The following is a 22,330-nucleotide window of genomic DNA, read 5'->3' as shown; positions in this document are numbered from 1 at the left end:
AATATTCAAGTCAGGTGAATTTAAAAAACAATTTTTGCCTTTAAGTCGATTTTTCTCCACTTTCTGAAAAGTTTAGTGAGTGAGTTTTACCTCTAATATGACGATATGCTAAAAAACAAACCAAATGTAACGTAACAAATGAAACAAACGATTCGTCAGCAGTCAGTTGGATACTGACTTCTGACTTCATTTCACTTTTTCACTGCGTCCAGGATGCAGCGACCCTCCACCATCCACCTTTAAAATCCACCCTCCAAGCCACCATCTAGCATCCTGCAGGGGCATCGGCTTAAAGGTGGGTCCAGATGCTCCGAATGTCGTATCGGACCTCGTCGCGAACTTATAGGCGAGCATCCACACCCCTAATTTGAGGCTTAGAAATCGAAAAAGCGACCATGATAGGTGAATGGCAAATTTTAGCCAATTTTTATATTTTCGAGGTTGCTGAATCCGAATATGAAGTTTATTTTTATCTAGAATTGGTGGAACATGTTCAAAAATCGAATTTTATGCAAAAATGCGAAAAATCAATTTTGATGATTTTTCATATTTACGTCGCTGTAAATATTTCCTTTTGAAAATTTCACTGTGTCATCTTTGAAGTATTTAGTTACCAACGAAAGGGCCTAGCCGGGTAAGATGATGAAAAGTGCCCCCAACTCGATTCGAATTCCATATAGGTCACCGTTTAGCATATATAGTGAAACTAACTTTCTGAAATTTTAGCCCCCTAGGTGGTCATGTGACCCACCTAGAGCCTAATTGGGTTTTTATGTTTTTATTTTTTATCTCAGCCGCATCGAGAACTAGCGAAAACCTTTAAAGAAAAAAGTTGTAAGCTTTAAAAAGTTCTGTCCGAAAAAAAGTTTCTGTCTTTTTTTTTATTTTTGGCGAGAAATTTAAATTTTAGAACCATTTTAAAATTTTAAATGAGTATAAAAAAATAACAAAGACATTCGTTTTCACGAAAAAAATATATAACGTGTATTTCTGCATAATGTATCACCCTGAATTTTTTCAAATTTTTAAAATTGGTGAAACGCACCTTTAAAAATAAAAAACCGCATTTTTTCGGTTTTTCTTTTCGTTTTTTGATACAATTTTATACATATTTTTCAAAAAAGCTAACACCGTCACTGAAGTAGGTAAAAAATTGAAAAATAATTGGGGTTTGCTTAATAAAAAATTTTTGTAACGCCATCCATTTTCAAGATACAGGGCGTTGAAGAAAACAAAATTTTACACATTTTTTACGATTTTGCCGAAACTACTGGCAACATTGTAATAAAATTTGGCGAGTTTCTAGAGGTAGTTGTTGTGCATTTTTTGACATACAATTAAGAATTTTTTATTTATCATTGGCGCGCATAGAGGTAATGGTCTGAACTTTTTAAAGAAAAAAGGTAGTACGCCACTGACATATTTCAAATTAACAATCGTTTTTGAATTCCTCGTTCAATTTGTGACAAAAAATCTATCTTCCTATTTTTTCATACGACGCGCCATTTTTATTAAAAAAATAAAACATCTTAACCCTTACAAATTATTCGAACTTCTATGAAATAAAATACTATTAGGTACTATTATTAGTATTGTCCTTTTCATGAGCATTTTTCAGTGCGTAACAAATGATAGGAAAAAGGGTAAGTTCGTGATAATACACATTTATGACATTTATTCTAACATAACATTTTAGTTAAATCTGACAGTTGTCACATTTTATTTTCAATTTGGAATAAAAACAAATCAAATGTGTTTCTTGCATTTATAAAATGGTATTTTCTTTGATTTGTATAGTCTTATACATTATACAGATTATATTTGTAATATTATTATCTAATTAAAAAAAATCACTTTTTTTATTATGGCGCCATCTATCGACCACTAGAATAAATGTTATAAATAGAAAGCGGAATATATGCAACACAACATTACCAAAATATGCGCATATATATGCATTACTTTTACTACAAATATGCAGGTATTTTTTCTAAATTTGTCTAAATATGCAAATGCATATTAAAAATACTCAAAAATAAAACAATATATTAAATATAAACATTTATGTTTAAAAAATTCAACCTACATTTATGTTTAATAAATATTTATTTTTCACATAAAAACAAATGAAATGACACAAAAACTGATATTATAATTAAATTAAGAATCTAAATTATAGTATGAATTTATAATCAAATATTTTTCAAAATTTTCAACTAGCAACTTTTGCCTTCTATCACTAAAAACGTGTTTGGACACAGAAAAAGTTCGTTCTACATCTACTGATGTTATAGGACAATATTTTAATTTAGGCAGTAAACTAATTTGCCAAGTCGTAAGATCTTCACAAAAGTTGCCTTCAAAAATACGTACAACTTTCCTCAAACAATCGAAGCCCTCATTTTTTTCTAAAACATTTTTTAATTTATTTCTAATTGTAATCCCTGTACTTCCGGGAATTTGTCGCGAATTTGTCGAATAAAAACACTCTTTCCAGAAAAATTTCTTTTGTGGGACATGATGCTTTTGTTTGTCAGTTCCTCATTTAAAAAATGAAATGTGAAAATGAATGTAACTTACGATTTTGGAACAGGCCTTGCAAAATACTTTGTCTCCACTTAGCTTTAACTCGGGAAAACACTTTATCCAAGCACTTTTTTGAATGGTAGACATATTTAAATTTAATATATACCAATCACTTTAAAAACACTAAATACGATACAACGTTTACTTTAAACAAATGTTGGCCGGAAACTGACAAAATAAATATTAGACCCTTAAAAGCAGGTAGGTACCTACGACTTGCTACGCTAATAAAATAATATTTTTCTGGGAACACCCATAATTGTTAAATTCAGGTAGTAATGGGAAAGTCCAGAGAGATAATAATGAGCGATAGATAGATAAATAACGAGCTCGTTCATATCGAAGTTATAAAATTCCAACTAAGAGAGGAACATTTTAAACTTTTATATAATTTATTTTTAAAATATGCAAAATAAATCGTGTTTAGCTTAAATATACAATGTTGTGTTTGTTGTCTGAAAATATGCAATATATGCATCTATATGCACTTTGCATATATTCCGCTCTCTAGTTATAAATGTCACCGACGAAATGTTATCACCGACGTGCCTTTTTTTCTGTCACATACAATTTAATGCGTTAGAAAGAAATCGAAAAACTGTGACGCACTGAAAGATGATCATGAGAAAAAGAATAGTTTCTACATCTACATAAACTCGTACAACAAATTTTTGTTAAGCAAGCTCCAATTATTTTTCAGTTTTTTACTTACTCCAGTGACGGTGTTACCTTTTTTTGAAAAATATGTATAAAATTATATCAAAAAACGAAAAAAAAAACGAAAAAATGCGGTTTTTTATTTTTAAAGGTGCGTTTCACCAATTTTAAAAATTTGAAAAAATTCAGGGTGAAACATTATGCAAAAATACACGTTATATATTATTTTCGTGAAAACGAATGTCTTATGTTATTTTTTTATACTCATTGAAAATTTTAAAATCGTTCTAAAATTTAAATTTCCCGCCAAAAATTAAAAAAAAAAATTTGACAGAACTTTTTAAAGCTTACAACTTTTTTATTTAAAGTTTTTCGCTAGTTCTCGATGCGGCTGAGATAAAAAATAAAAACATAAAAACCTTAATTAGGCTCTAGGTGGGTCACATGAACACCTAGGGGGCTAAAAATTTCAGAAAGTTAGTTTCACTATATATGGTAAACGGTGATCTATATGGAATTCGAATCGAGTTGGGGGCACTTTTCATCATCTTACCCGGGTAGGCCCTTTGTCCAAAATGTTTAAACTGTTTAAAAGAGAGGTTGTTAATTTTTAAACATTTTGTCGTCAGATTTCGTTAGTTTCATGTTTACTGAAAAAATTTGAGAGACAAAATTTTTAGTTTATAATTTTAATCAACACAGCATTAAAACACAAATCATGGAGAAGTTTTCTGAAAAATTTCAAGTCATAATATGCAATAGGAAAAAAGTTATGTTATTTGACTTTATAGACGAGTGGTACTCCCCCAAAAAACGCTTATTTCTCGAGAAATCACGGTGTGGTGAATGGCTAATTTTGGTCTTAATTTATTAAATTAAAGGTTTATTTTGAATTTTAGATGGGGAACGTTGATAAATTGCAATGTTACCCTAAAAATAAAAAAAATTCAACTTTTGCGATTAAACTTTGCAATTCAGGAATCTTCACCTTTTACTTTAAACAATTCATAACTTTTATTAAAATAAGACATAAAGATTGAAACAGATCCCTTTGTCTTCAGAAAGGTAAAAGAAAATATATACTGTAAAATTTCAGAAAAAAAAATATTAAAATTCAACAGAGTTGTAGCGAGTTAAACGTAAAAAACGTGATTTCATTTTTTTTTGTTTTTAGGGTAAAATTGCAATGTTCCCCCATGTAAAATTCAAAATAAACCTAATTTTTGTTTCCATCACCATCAAACACATAAAGTATGACCAAAATTAGCCATTCACCACACCGTCATTAGTATCTCGAGAAATAAGCGTTTTTTGGGGTGTGCCGCTCGTCTATAAAGTCACATAACTTTTTTCCTATTGCATATTTTGACTTAAAGTTTTCCACAAAACTTCTTCATAAATTACATTTTATTGCTGTGTTGGTTAAAATTATAAACTAAAAAGTTTGTCACACAACTTTTTTAAGTAAACATGAAACTAACGAAATCTGACGACAAAATGTTTAAAAATTAACAACTTCTCTTTTAATCAGTTTAAACATTTTGGACAAATCTCATTGGTTACTAAATACTTCAAAGATGACACAGTAAAATTTTCAAAAGGAAATATTTACAGCGAGGTAACGTTGAAAAAGTATCAATATTTTTTTTTTCGCATTTTTGTATAAAATTTGATTTTTGAACATGTTCCACTAATTCTAGAAAAAAATAAACTTCATATTGAGATTCAGCGACCTCGAAAACATAAAGAATAACCAAAATTGGTCATTCACCTTAAAGTTGATTTTCTTGGTAGGTATAACGTAATTTTCGGGGTTGCTGCCGCTTGCCTATTAAGTGTGGACGGTACCCTTCAACAACGTACCGAATCTAGTCGCGATCAGGGTGCAACATCGAAGCGTTCCACTAGTTGTCTGTAAATCCGTTCGCATCAAAGGAAATGGTCGTCGAAAGGTTCGGGACGAGGTTCGCCGTGAATTCATGTCTGGACTAGTTTGCGAATCTTTCGACGTTCCAGTCATTGTTATTTTGAAATTAATTAAGTGCGTCAAGATGAATGAGAATTGTTTATTACCAATAGAAAATTATCGAGAAAACGAATCGAGATCCAAAGAATCCCAGATATAACAAAATTAAAAAAAGAATGTGTGTGTACTTTGTACGCACGTAAGAAGTTATACTTCTATTATATGATTTCTTAAAAATAAATATACTTTAAACAGTTTGTTTTAATTTTTTTTAAACACCAAACTAATTTTGTGCTTACCGCTTTCAAAAAAATAAAAAAAGTATAGGATTGCTCCGGATTCGAACTCAAGACCTCTCGATTTCTAGCCGAATGCTATACCAAATACGCTACGAGGACTGTGTCTGTATCGGTTCGGACGTACCTAATGACAATTCACGGTAACAAACAGACAAGGTTGAAGTATAATAAATATACAATAAAATGTTTTAATATACTCATCTTACTCCTGAGGAAGACAAATCCAAAGACACAAAAATTATAATAAATATATTTACTAAAAACACTAATTAGTCGAGGCCACACACTTGCAAGCAAAAAAAACGCCTTACTGTCGATTTTTGGCGCAGTAAGACGGATTTTAATGCAGTTTGGTGCGTTGGATTCGTGAGAATGTCAGGAAATTTTGTGAACTAATGTAATGAATAAGAAATTTGAAATTGCATTTGTGCATAAGAAAAATGCATTTTGAAATAGGCAATTATTATAAATTTGCAACTCGGTAAATAGTTGGGCAACATCCCGATTAATTATTTTAATTATTTTTAATAATTATTTAAGTCCATATAATAGTCTAAGATGTCAATAACCATTAATAATAAACAAAAAAAAATCCTTATGGAGAATCGAACCAAGTACTAACACGTCCGTAACTAGATACACAATACCGCTAGCCTACACAGACACTTGCTAGACACGGGCCATATTAGGTATAAAAAAACAAATAGGTAAGTAAAAATTGTAAAGAAAATTACTACATACTTAAATGTATTATAAAATTAATATATTCCTAAATTTTAGAAGAAACATTCGTAAATAGGTACATTTATACAAAACATTCGTAAACACAAACGCATGTAATAATGCACATAATAATTGCCTATTTCAAAATGCACTTTTGAAATGCATTTTTCTTATGCACAAATGCAATTTGAGATTTCTTATTCATTACATTAGTTCACAAAACTTCCCGACATTCTCACGAATCCAACGCACCAATCCGCATTCAAATCCGTCTTACTGCAAAAAAATCGACACTTCAATCCTTCAATGCCTCGACTAAATATATTCTTTTCACACCTTTTCTTGCACTGATAGGTATATTTTACATAACTTGAAATATTTAGCAACTAAACGCCATACTGTCTGTGTGCGCATGCGCGCAATATTATGAAATTTTACTCTCAATCGCGCCTAAAGCAGTATAACTTAAAAAAAAAATGATGTTTGGGTAGAGACTGACCAGTCTTCTATCTGGTTTTAGTAGGGAGAAACGATAAATAAAAAAGTACAGGCACAGGAACAGTGAATGATGAATTTTTCGAAGATGTAACTTTTTTTAGAAGAATTTATTTGGCATTTCAAGATATACATATTACAAAATAGACCAACGCAGATCCTTTGAAAATAATAAAAAGTGGAACCAAATTCTAGTAGAATGAAACCAATCGGAAAAGGAAGAAAATATGAAAAAATAAAAGGAACAATAAATTATAGCAGATCTGTGGTCAAGAAGGGGGAGGGGGCTAGTTTTTAAGGGTAAAACCACAAACTGTGTTTGCCACCATCTCCTTTCACAACTATTTTCCTTTTATTAACTGAATGTAAAGTATTAAAGTGGCTGCAGCAACGTCCATCTTACAGATACGGTTTTAAGACAATTACTGATGGAACGAAGTTCGGTTCGTTGGTTATTGCAACAACGTCGCGAACTTCTGTTGATCGCTTCGATGTTCTAGAGTTAATGGATCTAAAAAATTGAGCAAATACAAAGAAATGCAAAATTTTGAAAACTAATGCCTGGGAAGATATAAAGGGAACGAGATCATGTTAAACGCCACCGGATTAAAAAAAATATCCGTGTGAAAAGGCGCTCTCCAAACTGTACTTTTACATCTACATATTTTCATATTTACAAGTTCAGTCTTAAAAAAAGCCGGTAAGTAGCGACTTTTTATTTTCCGCTGATCCTTAACTCTCTCTCTTCAGTCCTACCCTCCAGAAAGACTGTAGTGGTTATTGTGATATCGTACATTGTCCGTCTCCAAAGATCTATGTCTCTGATCATTTCTTTTAACTCATGCATAGGTCTTTTGCATATTCCTGTAATTTGGTCGATCCATTTTGTTGGGGATCTTCCTTAGAGGAAGGGGCTATCCTAGTGTAAAAGTACGAAATTCATATACTTTTTTTTTGGGAATTTCTAAAACAAAAAGTACTTTACCAATTGTTTTGAAAATTTGCATGAGCATTTATTATAAAAAGTAGTACACGTAAAACAATTTTGAAAATAAAAACATGGTCCCACTGCTGCAGTGATTGGGACTAATAGAGATCCTGAAACATAAAATTTCAAAGTGATTATTGAAATATAAGTCATTTCCTATACCATGTACTAGGATTTTTGAAAAGTATTGAAATTTGAAGAAATGACGAAGTGTTAAAAAAAAATTTTAAATAAAAAAATTTTCAGTTTCAAAAACCGCCAAATTGACATTTTTTATCCGATCAAAAAACCCCTAGTTGATGGTATAGAAATAATATCTTTGAAATTTCATGTTTCAGGATCTCTATTAGTCCCAATCACTGCAGCAGTGGAGCTATGTTTTTATTTTCACGTTGCCAGTAGATGGCGCATAAATCGTTTAATTTTCAATATTTTTTTTATGAAAATTGTTTTGCATGTACTTCTTTTTATAATAAACAAGAATAAAAAACCGCTAAACGCCTTAAAAATGAGTGGCGCATACAATATTCCAGCTACAAAAGATCTGATATGAATGTTACGTGGCGCGAAAATGTATTTTCACTTTGATGTAAAATAAAATTCTAGTTTTATTTTAAAAGATTTTTCCATAATATTTGCTAAATTTGAAGTAAACGCGCCACAAAAGAGTAACTTTGGAACAGTTTGAATTTTGAAACTCTTTTGTGGCGCGTTTACTTCAAATTTAGCAAATATTATGGAAAAATCTTTTAAAATAAAACTAGAATTTTGTTTTACATCAAAATGAAAATACATTTTCGCGCCCCGTAATATTCATATCAGATCTTTTGTAGCTGGAATATTGTATGCGCCACTCATTTTTAAGGCGTTTGGCGGTTTTTTATTCTTGTATCAGGAGTTTTTCAAAGTTATTTATAAATTGAATGTATGAAGTTGAATGCAATGTTCCTCTATTACTCGTTAAGCTTTATAAATGGTCACCTTTGTTGCATTTTCTCCCAAATGATCTAGTGTCCATCGAATGTACACTAGTTTTTTCTATTCGAAATAGATTGAAAAAAAAATATTGAGATGACCAGTAAATGAAGTCGGATTGACCGTTGCCAGATCAAATTTAGCGTCGTAATCATTACAACTACATAAACCATTTCGGGAATAATCGTTAATTGGATTATACTTTTGTAGCTTAATAACTTCTAAAAGGCTTAACCGATTTTGATCAGTAAACATGAGTTTGAAACGTATTTACCAGTAGTATCTGATGGATCTAAGGTGAAGTATGATAACTGAAGCTATTACAGGAATTATTGAGCTTGAGAAACCGTTTTTCCCGTAGGAAATAGATTTGATCATACTTATGAAGCCTATAACTTAAAAATTCGAATTTTCCCGGATACGACGTATACACAGTTAGATTCGTCTAGAGTCCTTCTACAAACGCTCAGTTATTGGCGCAATTCGTAGGTTGAAATTTTGAGTAATTGTCGAAAAACCAAAATTTTCAAAGTATAGTTTTTCCGTTTTTCGGCTATACTGAGCCGTATGTATGTCTGATCCTGACGGCTTAGACACCATTTGAAAGCTTAACTCAACACTATTGATTTGGTGTATTTGTGGTTCTCCTGCCTCTTCTTGATCCGAAGATATATACCCCCAAAAAATATGCCGTTTTGTACCTACCAAGTCCTCTAGCTGGCTTATGGGTGGTCAAAAGTCACAAACTACACCGGTTCTGAATCGGCCCTGACCCCCTTTTCAAACACAGAAAAAAAATTCAAATCGGTTTAACTTTTAAACGCACATACATACATACATATCCACAAACATTTTCCCTTTTTTAAATAAAAATTGAGTCATACTTCTGAGCTCGGTAACTTTTGAATAGTATAACCGATTTTCAAAATTAGAAATGCTTTGGAAAGGTAATGATCAGTACTATTAGAAGCCGCAAAGGTCTGACTTAAATATTTGAAGTTTTTGGGAGTTTTGGGGACGAGAACGAAAAACAGACCCTAAATAGAAAGGGCCGTAAAATCCACACCCTTGGACCAAAATGGATGGTTGACATATGAATGGGTGAATCTTTTCCTGAACTTTAAGATGGGACTTGACCCATCTTTCAAATTAGTCAGATTTAGAAAATCGAAAATTTCGTGTATATATAGTGTCGCGTGTAAGGGGATGTTGGTGTGCGCCACTGGCGAGAACTGCCGTTCTCTGGTAATACTCATGCAAATTTTCAAAACAATTGATGTAGTACTTTTTATTTTAGAAATTCCCAAAAAAGTATATGAATTTCGTACTTTTACACTAGGATAGGCCCTTAAATACATGTAACCAAAAAATGTGTAGGTAGCCTGTACTTGTTTTTTTTTCAGTTTGTCTTCAGCGTTCCGCCATCTAATGAACTTTAGGTACAGCTAAGTTGTATGTACAGTGGACACACCTGTCCAGGCTATCCATTGAAAACACTCAAAGATAATTAATTGAATCTCTCTTCCACCTTCTACTTATACTTTTATTCAAGCTATAAATTTGATATGTCGTTGATATTAAATTTAACTATCTGTGATATATTAAAAATATTATATTTACCCGGGAAACCATGAAAATTCCGTAGAAGGATCACCATCCAACTTAAAGTTTTGTGCCTTCATTACTGTTACTGTTTCATACACATGCCCACCTAAAAAATAATGTAATTATACGTACTCACACATGTACATATACAGGGTGACCCAGACTAATTTATCCACGCTATATCTCTTAAACGAATAAAGATTTTCGAATGGGACAAAAACTGATCTATTCCATTTCTAATATACTTGAAAAGTACCACCCTGTAAATTTTTTTATAATTTTGGATGTAGTCTTCTATCGTCTATTCAATAGATTTTTCAAAAAGAAAATAGGTTTTTAAGTAATCAAGAAAATATCAGTGTTTTTAGTTTTGTTAAATTAATCACGAAAGCGTTAAAGCTTAAAGGAACAATACTATAATAGAAATTACATAAAAAATAAATCAAAATACCAAATAACTAATGGTAGGGGACAGTGGCGTGCTGGCCATATAAATGAATCGGTGCAATCACCGAGAGGCCGCGGCCTCTTGAGGCCGGACAAATTAATAGGTTCACAAAAAATTTTTAGATGTAACTAAAAAAATATTTTTTTAATTTCGAATCAAATCTTAATTTTTCAAATAGTATCTATTAAAAAAAATTAAAAAAAAATATAAATTTTTTTAATTGTAAAATACAAGTTAAGTAAATAATTGAATAAGACTATATACATAAATAGATTGCTACAGATAATATTTATTTTCATGCCTACAAGTATATTTATGGTTTTCCAATTTTCTTCAAACATGTATGATGTATGTACCTACTCTGCAGAATAAAAAATGGAAAAACGTCTTGCACAATTTTGACCGAATTATTGGAAGTATCAAAAAACGATTTGATCAAGACAAATCGTTTTATGATGATATAATCACTCTACTCCTAGAAATTTTGATATAATAGAAAATGGTATACCTTTAACGGCATTTAAATCATTTACTGAAAAATTCAGAAATTGTTATCCTATCATATCTGGGACTGAAATTATAGAGGAACTCCTGGATTTTGCTGATAAATCGATTGTATTAAAAAATAGGATTTTAAAAAATACTGAAATTATAGAAGATCGAATTAATGATGAATATGTTCAGTCTACAGAAAATGTAAAGGATGTTATTATTAATCTAAGTGATGATGAACATGAAGTAACAAATGACAATGTTGTTGACATCGTGAAAACTTCACCTCCATGTGGTACTAAAAAGTTTAAAGATTGTATAGCTTACTGTTACGCTGTTTTGCATAAGTACAACTTATATCAGTGTGCTTATCCAAATTTAAATAGTATATACCCATTTATTAACTTTTTCAGTGACACAAGTATCTTGCGAAAGAAGCTTTTTAACGTTGAAATACATAAAAAAAACCGCTTAAGAAGTACTTTAACACAAGATCACTTGGAAACATTTATGCTAATGGCTATAGAAAAAAGAAGCTTTGAATGAGCTTAAAAATGATGAAATAATCTACGAATTTGCTCAAAAATTTACTTTAATGCGGAAATTATAAAAGAATGTTTAGATTATTGTGTTGTATTAACATTTTAAATATTGTTAAATCAAAGTATTTGCACTGTACTTGTATTTGTACTCTCTTGTATACTTACTTGATTTACTAAACTCCAACTTACCACATAACTGAAAAATTCTCAAAATTTTATTTTACTTTTACATATCTTAATTCCATCAAATTCATATTATATTTATTCAGGAAATTTTGGTTTCTGCCTTACTACATATAATATTGTCATACATGTCATTTACTATTTGTAAGATTGCTTACTCTTAAATAAAAAATATAGCAAATTAAAAAAATAATTGAATTCAAAGTTTCAATGCAATGTTCGGTTTAAAAATAATTTATATTTTTGTTTATTTGATTTTATAAATAACGAGTAAAACATCCTGATCATAGAGGGTAAAATGAGGATGGGAGGCCGCTTTTCTATAAAATCACCGGGCCGCTTGAAAAGTTCCAGCACGCCACTGGTAGGGGAGCCCAAGCGGGGATTTTTGCAGTGACTCGAGCGCGTCAGATTATTACATGGGGAGAAACCTTGTACCCTGAAAATGTACCTCTATCATATATTGGCTCTTGATGCAGGGGAGTTCGTTAAGGGGGACCGAAAAAAAATCTATCCTTAGAAAAACTCTTCAGATTAAGATAAGGTAAGTTAAGTACATGCAAAACAGTGTATATTTAAAAAATCTGACGATTTGAGCGGTGAGTAAGGAAATGGGCGAGTCCCAAAGTTTCACAAGAAAAAAGCGAATATTTCGCGAAATGAATGACAGATCGAAAAACCAAAAAATACGTGCTCGATATTTTTCAAAAATCTATCGAATGATACCAAACACGACTTCCCACGGAGAGGGGTGGGGTGTAAATTTAATATTTTAAATACGAATCCCACGATATTTCGCGAAATAAACATCAGATCGAAAAACTGAAAAATACACTTATTCAATATTTTTGAAAAATCTATCGAATGGCACAAATCACGACCCCCACGGAGGTGGGGTGGGGGGTTACTTTAAAATCTTAAATGGGAGCCCCCATTTTTTATTGTAGATTTGGATTCCTTACGTAAAAATAAGTAACTTTTATTCGAGACATTTTTTCGAATTATGGATAGATGTCGCTATAATCTAAATAAACGATTGTTGGAAATGGAAAATTAAATTAAAAATGGAAAGTCCCCACTAAAATGGAAAACTACTTAACTTTTTTTATTTTAGGACCTACTCTTCACAACCCAATATGTCCCCATAACGCTCGAGTGACTGCACATTTAGCACACTTTGCTCCCCTACCATAATTAATATTATTTATATTGGATGCTGTAGTCCACCTGCTGCAACCTGCAACACACATTTCGAATATCCAAGCCGTAAAATAACCGGAAAGATTTTCAAATATTGTGACTGTATTATAAGAGATTTTTTTGAAGTGAAAACTTCTTTAGGGATGTTGTGCACTTTTTGGATAGGGGAAAAAGCATTGAATTGGCGACCGTCATCGCTTATGCTATATATTATGTGTATGTATATATAAATTGTGTAGAGGTATTTAAATTTAAAATAAATGTAAAACATATTTTAAGATGGGGAAAAAGGATTTATTTCGCGACCGTCATCGCGACCGTCATCTCTTCGCCTAAATAAATTTTACATTACGTGTATGTATATATAAATTCTATAGAAGTATTTAAATTTAAAATAGTAAATGTAAAACCTATTTTTACATGGGGAAAAAGGATTTATTTGGCGACCGTCATCGCGACCGTCATCTCTTCGGCGAAATAAATTTTGTACGTATGTATATTATGTGTATGTATATATAAATTGTATAGAAATATTTAAATTTAAAATAAATGTAAAACCTATTTTTGGGTGGGGAAAAAGGATTTGTTGGAGACCGTCATCTCTTCGGCGAAATAAATTTTGTACGTATATTTATTGTGTGTATGTATATAAATTGTGTAGAAGTATTAAAATCTAAAATAAAAGTAAAATCTATTTTAGAATGGGGAGAAAGAATTAATTTCGCGACTGTCATCGCGACCGTCATCGCTTCGACGAAATAAATTTTGTACGCATATTATTATAATGTACGTATAATTATAGTAATATTATTGAACTGAAAACTTCTTTAAGGACGTTGTGCACTTTTTAGATTGGAAAAAAGCATTGACTTCGCGACCGTCATTGCGACCGTCATCGCTTCGGTGAAATAAATTTTGTACGTTTATATATATTATTATGTGTATGTATATATAAATAGTTTAGAAGGCACGCAACGCGTATATAATATTGGTATAACACCTATTTTTGGATGGGGATAAAGAATTGATTTCGCGACCGTCATCGTTTAGTCGAAATAAATTTTGTATGTATGTATATTATCTTCTTCTTCAGCCTGTTTGCATCCACTCCGGGAAAAAGGCCTCCCCATGAGTTCTCCATTCTTCTCTGTTTTGTGCTATTTGGTGCCAGTTTCTCCACATTTTTGCTTTGATGTCGTCTAGCCATCGTTTTTGTGGTCTTCCTATACTACGACTGTCCTCGCGTGGTCTCCAATGTACAATGTTTCTCGTCCACGTTTCGATGTTTTGTCGTGCCACGTGTCCTACCCAGGTCCATTTCATTTGCATTTCAATTCTTCCAATTACATATTCCACTTTTGTCCTGCTTCGCACGTCCTCATTTTGTATATGTTCCCTCAGAGATCTGTGTCGTTTTCAATATATTGGCTATGATACCTCTGTAAGTGTCATCGTCTCCATTCTATACGTCATAATGGTAGAATACAACTGTTGAATACCCTTTTCTTTAGATTTATTGGTATTTTTTGTTCTTCAACACATCACTGAGTCTCTATACTGCTGCTCAAGTTATTCGGATTATTCTAGTTATTTCTGCCGTTTGATTCTGTTTGCCTAGTTTGATCGTATGACCTAGGTATACTTTTCAACACTTTCGATATCACTTCCATCTAAGTCGATTGTGATATATTGATTTGTCATCACTTTTGTTTTATTTGTTTTTGTTCTCTGTCTAACTTCTCTCTCCGTTCTTATTTTGCTTGTTGTTAGACCTTCTAATACATTTATTTGGATAGTTGCATTGTCGTATCTGTATTTGAGGAGTATTCTATATCTAGAATCAATCCTTGCTTTATTCATTTCTTCTAATACGGCCCAGAGTTCTATGGAATCGAATGCCTTATTGTAATCCACAAATACCAAACGAAAAGGTTCATTGTATTCGTTGCACTTTTCGATAAGTGTCGTTATTGTCTGTAGGTGTTCTATGGTACTATGTCAACAGGCTGGTAACTATCGAATTTATTTGATAGCCTGTTAGTAATTATTTTGGTAAGTAGTCTGTACGGATGTGGCAACAGGCTTATTGGTTTGAAATTTTCGCGTTTGTGGACCTACATATTAGGTGTATGTATAAATAAATAGTATAGGACGCACGCAACGCGTGTATAATATAGGTATAGAACTTCTTTTTGGATTGAGAAAAAGCACTGAATTCGCGACCGTCATCGCTACGGCGAGATATTAATACCTAACTTATATACTATAGGTTGAATTGCATATGTATAGGTTCAAACGAAGTCATAATGGTTGGAGGATAGATATGAGTGTGTACCCGAAGGAGCTTGCGAAGCAAGCGCATACGGGGTCACACGGTCCCTACTCCAATCATTATAAGTGATTAGGGTTTAAAGTATTTTTGAAGTGAAAACTTCTGTAGCCATTTTGTACACTTTCTGGATGGGGGAAAAGCATTGAATTCGTGACCGTCATCGCTTCGCCGAAATAAATTCTGTACGTTTATGTATTATGTGTATGTATATACCGGGTGGTGAATTGGAAAGCGGGCCATAGGAAACTCAATGTAAAATTCTAAACTGTTGAATTCCTGCTTCCCTAATTATTTTACATCAAAAGTCATAAGAAACTATTTGTAGAGAATTGAAATCTGTATTGAAAACAACTGTTAATATTGTTCTACGAACAATAATTATTCAAAATTTTGTAAAAATATAATACATTTTTCAGAGTAATACGCCAAAGTTAGGCCACACGCAATACCATAATGTGTATAAGGTTGCATTTTTTGACAATAAATTTATTATATTAACAATTTGAACTGTCAATTTTTTTATTTATTTTATCAATTACTGTTTAAAACACAATAAAGTTGATAAGATACCTTTAGTTAAGGAGAAGTATTAATAATAAAGATATCTTCTTCAGTCAATAATGTGCTCACTGTCAGTTAAATAATAACGTGTGGCCTAACATGCCCACACATACCTACTGCGGTAAATACATTATATTTTTCAAAATTTTGGAATGTGTTTAAATCGTAGAACAATTGTAACTTCTGTTTCTAATACAGATTTCAATCCTCTACAAATAACTTCTCATGACTTTTGATGTAACATAATTAGGGAAGCAGAAATTCAACAGTTTAGAATTTTACATTGAGTATCCTATGGCCCGTTTTCCGATTCACCACCCTGTATAAATAGTATAGGATGCACTCAATGGGTATATAATGTAGGTATTTCACTTCTCCTTGGATGGGGAAACAGCATTTAACTCGCGATCGTTTTCGACACGGCAGATATTAGAAATTTATATACTATAGGTTGAATTGCGTATAAGTTCGACCGAAGTTATAATGGTTGGAGGAGCGATAGAGTGTGTACCCGAAGAGGCTTGCTTCGTAAGAAGTTTTCACTTCTGTTGGCACTCCCACGAGGGCCCTATTTTTTTTTTTGAATGTTTGCTCACTTATTTGGAAGATAATAATTCCAATATTATAAAGTCCAAATTTAAAAAAAAAATAAAGTTAGTGTTTAAACAGAATAAATTCCAAAAATTTAACAAATCAAAGTTTTAGAGGTACGCATCATATAACAGCCACGTATAATAGAGACAATTTTCTAACTGAAGTTTTTCCTTCAATCCAAACATCTTTGTAAAAAAGTAAAAAACTGAAAAATGATAAATCGAGTACGACATACCTACATATCAGAAATCTTCTGGTGTGATTAGAAATGTGCGTTGCAGCAGGTGGAGTACAATTCGAACATGTAATGTAAATAATATTAGGTAATTAGTTAATTGTTATTTTTATTTTTTTTCATGTAATTTTTACTTAAAAAAAATGTTGAATATACGAGGGAAGACCACATCCAAAATTATAAAGAAATGTACAGGGTGCCATTAAAAATATAAAGTTAGGGGTTGTAATTAAGGGATTAATATTTAGGGGACGATTTTTTCTACGCCATAATAAAGTGTATTAAAAATGGAAGAGATCAATTTTTGTCCCTTTCGAAAATCTCTATTCGTTTAAGATATATAGCGTGTATAAATTAGTCTGGGACACCAATATTCATATTAAGATATTAATATACCTGGGTTCACATAATTGCTCTGAATACCATCTTTAGACATAGCAAATACTTCACTAGGATCTGTAATTTGTACTCCACAGCTATTACAGCACATAATTCTTTTCTAAAGACAAGAAAAACCTGTATTAATTGATCACGTATAATTTGAATAAACAGATAAATGTCAAAATAAAACGATAAATAATAAATACAACAAACACTTAAATATATTTCTCTCCAAGATTCTATCGTCTCTTACTTGTCAGACATTTGGTCATGAATAAATCTCAGAAATAAGGAACAACAGGATTTGCACAATCTACCGAACATTTAAAGAAGGTAACACTGCAAACAGCTGTCTGGCTTTTAATCTTACGATTTGAACTCTATAAATGGTCATCAAATGGTGTCCAAAGGAAAAATAATGCCTACCCACCCTACATCAACAACTAAATCTGGTTTAACGTTCTGGCAAAATTTTAATTGTGTTACAGAATGAAACCAATCTTTATAGAGAACAGATTTCGCATATAAGTAATCAAAGCAATGAGTCGGTAGTTGCTTGGATTGATGTTAGGGCTTATTTTATAAAACATTTTAAAACTGCTTCATCCCAAATGAAACTTTAAAATCTGTCTATTCTTATTAAATATATGCAACAAGTAATACCAATTCTGTGCTAAGAGTATTAAGAATTTTAAAACTTTTGACTTGCGTCATCTTACACTCTGTATCATCCAATCGTCAAGGTAGCTTACAGACTGGAATGAGTTCGCGTGCGGGTATGTATACACTTTGAACCACAATCTACCACACACACATTCCTCGGCTCTTTAAACCAGTACTAGAAAAAGTCCATAAAAAAGAAGTAGAATATCAGGTCAAAAAGATCAAATTCACATCAACAAATCCTGCCAATCATGAGACAAATACGGACCGAGGAACTTTTCAATACACTTATTAAGTGTCGCAAAGCTGTCAAAATATTTCCCGAGTTCATAAAACACACTGATCTAAAAAGTCGAAAGTGACTCCTAGATTTCTTCAACGAGATAATGGTTGAAGAAATTAAAAAAAAACTCTTAAACTATTCAAACAAAGCAAAGTAATTGCCATCTGCAAACCAGGCAAAGACCATTCACTACCAGAGAGCTACATACCAAGTGTCTGCTATAAGATTTTAATAAGATCAAAACAGCAGTAACTTTCATTGATCTTACTTACTCCTACGACATGGTATGAGAAGAAGACTAATTCGTAAATTATACCAGCACTACAATTTCACGCAATTTTATTTATGCGGGTGACATGGCTTTGGGGATGCAAGAAAGAAACATCGAGAACGCCAAAGATATTCTCGAAGGCAACTTAAATATGATTAGCACATATTTTAAAAAATGGGGACTTCAACCAAATCCCACAAAGACAGAAGTTACGGCTTTCCAGCTAAATAGCCGCGAATCAAACCACAGTCTGCACATAGAAAGCAAATACCAAAACATAATCCAAACCCAAAATATCTCGCTGACTAGATGCCATTTTAACTGCAGCTAGAGTAAAAACCCACAATAGCATCATTCACTAGTTTGCAAACACTTCTTGGGAAACCATTGCAGACACAATCAGGACAAGTAGTCCATGGTAATAAGGTTTTTTACATGACACTTGAACAGCCAGGATACTGAAGCGTTTTTTTGACAGGTAATACCTATAAGAGCAAATTGTAACTATTTCCTGCCTAGGATCTGGCGGCCATTTTTATTTATAAACAATTAAGTGTCAAAAAATGGCATTTTTCACTTTTTTTTCAAATCAATGGAAAACAGGGAAACTTATGGTTTTTTTAGTACAAATATCTTCGAGATTATGGAAAATGCTTTAAAATGACGTATTACAAAGTTTAATATAGGGTAGCAGCACCATTTTTGGCCATCTTAAAGAATTTCTTGGCCTTAATAAATCATTAAAAATCAAAAATTAGAGCTGCGGACTTGTAATTGAGCAAACGTATGACGTTAACTTTGTTTGATTTAATAGCCACTTACGTTTGAAGTTAAATTATAAGGACATTTTGTTAGGTATTTTTAATTCAGAAAGCATATAAAAACTAACTTTGTACCATTTGTGACCACTTTGCTCCTAATGTGGTTTATTCAGAAACCATTTGTGGCCATTTGTTTAATTCTACATAGATAAGGATGATAGTTTCTAGTATTTTTAGTTACCTAACACATTTTTTTACTAAAGGTAGAAAAATTATATTTAATTACTAGAAATGTTAATAAAATTACATGAAAAGGATAGTAGTTTTAATAAAAAAAATTGTTATTATAACAGTTTTAATCAACACGAATTACTAAAATTTATAATATTTATTGATCTCTTCAACAAAAAAGTAACCCCTTGAATTTTTTTTTAAAGGTGGTTGAATTTCTTCCATTAACTCATCCTTTTCATACCAAATTTCATCCTTTTTTTGTGGCCACTTCCAATCATTCCCATAGTTTTCCATTGTGCTGATTAAAACCTTGCCATTTTTTTCGTCAGTAATTATTCCTGGGAAAAACTTACTTTCGTACTGTACAATTACGTATGTAGATACTTTGTCCGCAGTACATATGTCAAGAGGGTTCTCTTCAACTACATTCTGTATATTTTTGGCCTCCTCACAGACAGGTTCCTCCCCTGATTCTTGTGTGAGATTGGTCTTTTCTAACCCGTTTCCAATTACTTGTTTTACATCTTCAGGGGCCTTTACATTACTCACGGAAACTGTTTTGTTTATTAGTTCGGTTTTTTTTTAGTCTCTTTAGATTTTATCTTAATTCCATTTTTCCTAGAAGTTTTTTTTAGATTCTCTTCTTTACAGGCTCTTTTCGCCTCTTTGTCTTGCTTCTTTTTTTCTTTTTTTTCCATTTCAAGTTCTTTTTCTTTTTCTTTAGCCACCGCAAGTTCCAACCATGTATTACATGTTAGCACAGAAGGTAAGATTTCACGCTTTCTGGTTTTCTTGGAAATGTTTTCGTCACTGGGATAAATTAGAATGTTACTTAATAGGTCTACAGGCTTTCTTTTCGGAGTATAGACAATGGTAGTACCAACAGATGAAGTCATTAAGTCAACATTTGAAGGTATAGGCGAGTCCGTCAATTTATTAATAACACTGCTATTTTCCAATAGATCCATCGATTCATTGTCCATAACCACATCAGAATTTTTTGCTAACTCTTTATCTATTAACATTTCTGTAGCATTGTCTATGAAACTGCTTTCTTTAAAGGAAGGATTATTATACTCTGGAAAGTCAAATTCTACAATATTAGAGACTGTTGGAGTTGATGTTAGTACATTATTATCTTCCACTTCAATTACAATGGAATTGTCTACCATATAATGGTTAGGAATTTCCTCAGCCGACAATTTGCTGACACTCTCAATAGGGTCATGTAATAAATCTTCTTCGTTTTTAAACTGTACCCATATATTGTACAATGATTCATCAAAAGCATCGTATTTGGACTGTTTGAATTGTTTTAAAACGTCGGGATGAATTTTAGACTCCAAATATTTTAAATGTGTCAGACAAGTTTTCGTTTTGCTAGAGACTACTATGGGTTCTTTCTTTAATGTGATTTTAGAATAATCTACGTTATTAGCAGAAAACGGAAAAAGTCCACATGTTTTAAACCCATTTTGTAGAGATTTAGTAAAATCAGTTTCATCCATAATTTTTTGAAGGAGTTGTGGAATGTCATGTTTTTTGACATCTCTGCCGTTGTGAAATCTGTACATTTTTACTTCAGTTTTCCACTTACTTTTTAACGGAAAAAAGAAACTGACATCCAACGGCTGAAGGATGTGTGTCGTATTTGGATGTAAACACACAACTATAATTTTATTTTCAATGCACAATCGACTTAAAGGCAAACTTAAATGCGAGGAATGTCCGTCCAAAAAAACTATAATCGGCAACGCAATATTACTTTCGTGAATAAAAGGAATAAACACATTTGAAAAGTATTCGTAAAAACACTTTGATGTCATCCATCCTTTGGGTGATTTTCCAACTCCCCAGTCTCTTGGAATATTTTTGCAGATCTTCTCAGGAAGCCGATCATATTTAAAAAGTGTAAGGGGTGGTGCCATTTTCCCTAAGCATTTGCTGTTATTAAAGTGGTTATATTTTCTTTGTCCGAGGAGGATGAAGTATTGTAAACTGGAAGACCTTTCTCCGCTAAAATTAAACCGCCTTTTGGACATAAATAGAAAGACGTCTCATCCATATTCCAGATTCTTGCCGGATCATCCAAAACATGCTTATCATCTCCAAGTAAATCCAAAGTTTCTTTGAACCAGTTTCGGATTTTTTCTTCAGTAATTAGTGATCTGGCTCTATTTATGTATTCAGACTGCTTTAATGAGAGTTCTCGAAATCTACGCATACATAGATGAAACCACTTCCTCCCAGGAGTATTTGCTTTAAAAGGGGTTTTTAGTTGACTGTCTTCTACCAATTTTTTTATTGAAAAATAAAGGCCTTCTCGACAAATAGGAAAACCCATTTTAGCTGTAGTTTTGATCCAGTGTACCAGCCGATCTTCTATGATCTTCCCTAAAACTGGACTTCTTCCGACTTTGCCTGATGTTTCTGGAGCTCTTCCACTTAACTTATTGCGTATTGTGGAACGGGGTACTTCATACAAATTACATGCTGTACTTACTTTCATTCCACCTCGAATAGCTTCCAATGCATTCTTTACTTGCTGAGGTTCGTATTGAAAAAATGTTCGTTTTGGTCGTTGTCGTACATTATTATTTTTTTTTCTTGATTTCAATTTTCTTTTTACTCCGTGCCATTATCTGTAATAATAACAAACATTTATAAATAAATTATTAGTTATATTTTTATGTACATGATGTTTTACCGGTAACGGTATGGTTTCTTATTTGTTTTAAATAAATGTCAATGTATAGTAAATGCATACTCCAGGGTTCTCCATAAAAAAATTATATTTTTGTTTTACAACCCCATTTTGGGATACCTTGATTATTACAAAATATTTTTAAATCATTT

The 22,330-nt window shown here is 32.0% G+C and overlaps 1 protein-coding gene across 3 annotated transcripts in view; it reads right to left on the bottom strand.

Moving 5' to 3' along the window:
• The window catches only part of LOC126881114 (protein cereblon), a 68,368-nt gene that overhangs the window by 7,082 nt on the left and 38,956 nt on the right, over positions 1 to 22,330 (bottom strand). For all 3 annotated transcript variants that reach the window (XM_050645163.1, XM_050645165.1, XM_050645164.1), the window contains exons 7-8: positions 17,278 to 17,380; positions 10,310 to 10,400 (exon numbers count right to left, since the gene is read on the bottom strand). In XM_050645163.1, the coding sequence (XP_050501120.1) occupies positions 10,310 to 10,400; positions 17,278 to 17,380 (194 nt within the window). The remainder of the gene's footprint in view (positions 1 to 10,309; positions 10,401 to 17,277; positions 17,381 to 22,330) is intronic.

The sequence above is a fragment of the Diabrotica virgifera genome, chromosome 3, assembly GCF_917563875.1.
Source record: "Diabrotica virgifera virgifera chromosome 3, PGI_DIABVI_V3a".
Classification (NCBI taxonomy): Eukaryota; Metazoa; Arthropoda; class Insecta; order Coleoptera; family Chrysomelidae; genus Diabrotica; species Diabrotica virgifera.
This window is presented reverse-complemented; position numbering and strand designations above follow the sequence as displayed.